The sequence below is a fragment of the Coffea eugenioides genome, chromosome 4 (assembly GCF_003713205.1).
Source record: "Coffea eugenioides isolate CCC68of chromosome 4, Ceug_1.0, whole genome shotgun sequence".
Taxonomy (NCBI): domain Eukaryota; kingdom Viridiplantae; phylum Streptophyta; class Magnoliopsida; order Gentianales; family Rubiaceae; genus Coffea; species Coffea eugenioides.
The window spans coordinates 16,447,804-16,452,617 of NC_040038.1; the positions used below are offsets into that span (position 1 = coordinate 16,447,804).

Sequence of the window (4,814 nt, forward strand, 5' to 3'; positions counted from 1 at the left end):
TTATACTTGTAAATTTTGCCTTTCTATTAATAAATTTGTATTTTATAATATGCTATGTATAAATTTCTTAAAAGAAAACCCATAGAAGATCAAGTTACTGGTGGTTCGCAAAATATTCCAAAAAATCAAGAGCTCCAATTGATTTGGATGATCTTATATCATATCTTGGATTATGTATTAAAATTTTTGAGTATGACCCAAATAATTGAGATAAAGTATAAAAAGCATATTTATTGAAAGGGCCTTATCAACCTTGTCATAATAACTTTCCATACAAAAAATTGAAATTTAGCACTTCAGTTTTGTCCTACTTTGTTTAATAAATATGAGAATTGGTTGGAAATTTGTTGGCATATAGCATGAATAAGGATGTTGTGTTTTGCTTATGTTGTTATTATTTTCACATGACATTAGGAAAAAAAAAGGGAGGAGATTCGTTCACTGTAGGAGGCTTTAGTATTTGGAATAAAAAAGATAGATTGGCTATACATATTGGACTTCCAAATAGTGGCCATGGTAATGTTTGGCAAAAATATGTATCATTGTTGAAACAAGATTAACACATTGAGATTGTTTTTTGTAACAATCTGATCAAGTTTGAAGTGTTTTAGGACAAGATTGATTGTTTTAATGGATTGCATCCTATTTCTTTTGTCTTAGAATTAGCATTTCATAGTCATGATAAACCAAGAGTTCATCTCTTCAACATAATTCTCTCGAACTATTGAATTTTCTTGCTTATCAAAATGAAGAGATAAAAAAATATGGTTTTATGAAATGTTCCAGAAAATAATCAATTGACCTCTTCAGATATTCAGGAAGACAGTGTGAATGCCATTGCTACTGAGATTACTAATGCTATTATAAACGAGTTTGGAAATGAATTATTTACAATTATTGTTGATGAGTCATGTGAAATTTCCCAAAAAGAACAACTTGATATTGCATTGCATTATGTGACTAAGGGTCCGTTTGATAAAACTGAATCTGAATTCTGAATTCTGAATTCTGAATACTGAAATAATTAATTTGTTGAATTCTAGGTACTGAAAAGAGATATATGAATGTCTGAATCTTAATGCTGAACCTATTTATACTGTTTGATAAATATTCATAACTTAATGCTTAATAAGCTAAATTGTACAATTTTGCCCTTCTATCTTTTAATCCAAAAAGAAAATAGAACCTATGATTTAATTAACTTAAAATTGTTAGGTATGAAAATGACAATATTTATTTTTAAATCAAATTAATATAAAAGAAGAAATATATTATGGAAAACATTAAAAGAAACATTACAATCCAATAATTCACAGTTTGATAAGAAAAGTCCAAATATAAGCAAAAGGAAGCTGCAATAAACAAGATTTAAATTCACACCAAATTATATCGAAATTTAATTATTTCAATAGAAAAATGTTGAAGCAAAACAACAAATAATCAATGTCACTTACCTTGGAAAAAATGAATTTGAGATCGCTGAGTACGGTAGCAATAAAAAAAATTTGGGAGGAAAAAAATGACAAAATTATGAAAGAGTAGAAAGATGGAAAAAGATAAAGAGTAGACAGATGTGAGGAGCATGGAGAAATTGTAAAAGTCATTAAATAGGGAGAAAATAGAAGTAGAAAGCCATTAGACAGAGAATATCAGGTTATTTAATTAGATAAGGATTTTGAATAGAGAATATCAGGTTGTTTTGTTTAATTAGATAAGGATTTTGAATAGAGAATATTAGGTTGTTTAATTAGATAAGGATTTTGAATGTAATTAACAAACAGGGATAGATTTGGTAGATAAGATAAAGTAGTTGAAGTAAATCTCTTGATTCTTATCAAATTAAGCATTCAGTTACGATTCTTGTGCTGAAAAAAATACATACAAATTCAGCACCACTTAATAGGTTCAGCAGGTGACTTTTTATTTATCAAACACCCAAAACCTCTGAATGTCTGAATGAATTCAGTTTCAGCACTTTTTTATGTTATCAAACAGGCACTAAGACTGAGATAGTTGTTGAGCGTTTTCTTGGAATTATTCATGTTACGAATATTGTTACTTCGACACTTAAGGACATCAATAGAATCATTGTTTTCTAAATTTGGTTTGCGTGTGGTTAGGCTAAGAGGACAAAATTATCATGGTGCGAGTAGAATGTGGGTGAGTTTAACTACTTCAAAAGTTTGTTTTTAAAAGAGAATCCTTTTACTTTCTATGTCTATTGTTTTGCTTCTTCTTTTTTCCGGAAACGATAGAAATATTTATTTCTACTAAGAGAGAAAATTACAATATATGAGCAAGGGCTCAAACTTGTCCTTTACAAAAATGTACTAAGACACTGAGGATCAAAGAACTCCTCATCAAAATAGATGTGCATTGCTTGCTTACTCAGTTTATATCTGAGTGTATTAGTACTACCATTACCAGGCTGGCTATCAAATGAGCATGTCCTAAACATTGAGCTTAGATCATTTACGTACTCTAGGTGGGCTGCTATACGCATGTTGCTTGGGACTTGGCAGATTATCATATTTAAAATCTGCTTACATGATGTCTGAATCTGGATGTTCTGCCAGCCTCGTTCCTTTAGCTTACAAAGTGCCAATTGTATAGCCACCAAATTGTCCAAGACAGCTGATCCGGTGCTTCTTTCCTTCAGCATCCACGCTACACCAATCTGGTTCAGTGCATTTGTTGTTGTAATGCCAATTCCCATATTCTGTCCTTCAATGTGTTGCCCCACATTTACACGAATGATTAGCATGTTTCCCTCTGGTTCCCTCCTGTCCTCTTGTTCGTTTGCTGTTTCTGTTTCTGAGATGCTCATACGTTGCTCTGCCTGTTGGCATTTATGATACTCCTCCCAGTCGTCTACTGCCTTTCTAACTACTTCCATTGGATGTCTATCTTTTCCTTCAAATTTTGCTTCATTCTTGGCTTTCCAGATGTGCCAAAAGATGTCCACTGCTAATGCTATGTGTTCCATTCCATCCTTTCTAGCCTTTACTTCCATTAGCATACTCCACCACTTTCTGAAGTCGCTCGTGTATTCATTAAGTCCATCCCACTGTAATGGAGCCATATTCCATTTCATCTTTGCTTTGCTGCATTGGAAGAAAATGTGCTCAACTGTCTCATTGGTTTCTCCACATTGCTTACAGATTATGTCTCCCTTTCCTGTTCTCCTAACTATAGCTTCTCTTCCCGGTAAAACTTGATGCAGGCTCTTCCATAAAAACAGCTTGTGCTTGTGTTTTATTCTCATTTTCCATAGCTGTTTCCAGATTGTGTCGCTTCCCCCTGTCCAACTTGTTTATCCCAATCTGCTCACTTGTGTTTTAGACTACCTATCCTCCTTTGTCAATGCTTCATAAGCAGACCTGACCGTGTATTGTCCATTTTTGCTATGACTCCAAAAGTAGCAATCAGGTCTACTTGTCAAACTTATAGGCGTTTTGAGTATATTTCCAGCTTCATGTGAGCTAAAGGTCCTAAAAATGAGTGGTGATTTCCATCTAAAGCCCGATATCAGCTCACTAACTTTTGTGACCTTGCAATCCGGGGGTTTGGGGATTCTACCTTGCCTTCCTTGCCTTCCAGTAGCCAAGCATCTTCCCAAATTTTGGTGCTCTTTCCATTTCCAATTTTTTTCCTAGCTCCACGCTGCACCACATCTCTTGCTCCCATCAAACTCTTCCATATCCATGATGCACTGCCTTTTACTTCACAGCTTAGTGGTGATGTCTTGGGGTAGTACTTAGCTCTCAACACTTTACTAAGCAAAAGATTCGGGCATGTGAGAATCCTTCAAATCTGCTTGCCTAGCAAAGCTTTATTAAAGCCTTGGAGATCTTTAAAGCCCAGTCCACCGGTGTTCTTTTCAGTTGACATCTTTTTCCATGAACAACAATGTATTTTCCTCCTCCCATTATCCTCCCCCCACCAGAATCTTGCCATCAGAGCGTTGATTTCTTTGCATAACTTTACTGGAAGCTTAAAACATGACATTGCATAAGTTGGCATTGCCATGGTTACTGCTTTCAGCAACACCTCCTTTCCTGCTTGACTTAGCTGCTTGTTGCACCAGTTCAAGATTGTTTTTTTTTTTTTTTTGCATTTTTCTCTGATGAAACCAAAGATTACAATCAAGTTCAACTTACAATTATTGCTGTTGTAGACAATAACATTACAATCACTTCTCTTTTCAACTTGATTTCTTTGTTATTGAAAGTTGTTAGAGGATCATGCAAAAGACATGATGTGTTGCAAGAAAAAAGAAGAGATAAGATGAAACAAGCACTTGAAATGCAAGCACTTGAAAATGGGGAAATCATTAGTGGATGTGATTTGAATCAAAAAATTAGTTTTAAAAGGTTAGGTGATACTCGTTGGAGTTCACATTATGGTGTGCTAATGTGGTCAATTGTCAATTCACACTATATTGGATATCTTAGAATATATTGTGGATGATGTTTTCAACTTTTAGAACAAAAAGTTGAACATGACAGTGTTTTAGATAGTGTGCAAATATTTAATTTTGCATTTACTTTGCATTTATGAAAACTTCATTAGAGATAATAAATGAGCAATCACTAGCATTGCAGAGAAAAGATCAAAATGTTTTGAATGCAATGATTCTGATTAAATTCCTAAATAGTGATTATAGTTGATGAGGGATTATGGATGGAATGTGTTCTTAGATGAGATAATTTCATTTTGCAGCAAATATGGTACTGAAGTTTTCAATAGAGGTGAGACATGCTATCAAATAAAGGTCAATGCATGAAAGTTCAAATATTACACACTTACACTAC

At 33.7% G+C, this 4,814-nt stretch overlaps 1 protein-coding gene across 1 annotated transcript; it reads right to left on the reverse strand.

Moving 5' to 3' along the window:
• Positions 1 to 2,317: 2,317 nt before the first annotated feature.
• On the reverse strand, positions 2,318 to 3,265 carry LOC113769134. Its single transcript, XM_027313608.1, has one exon. The coding sequence runs from the start codon at positions 3,263 to 3,265 to the stop codon at positions 2,318 to 2,320; it is 948 nt and encodes a 315-aa protein (XP_027169409.1).
• Between the last annotated feature and the right edge of the window lie 1,549 nt (positions 3,266 to 4,814).

Bases quoted from the DNA above. Each gene is read 5' to 3' on its own strand.
- LOC113769134 (XM_027313608.1), bottom strand. From the start codon at position 3,265: ATGAGAATAAAACACAAGCACAAGCTGTTTTTATGGAAGAGCCTGCAT.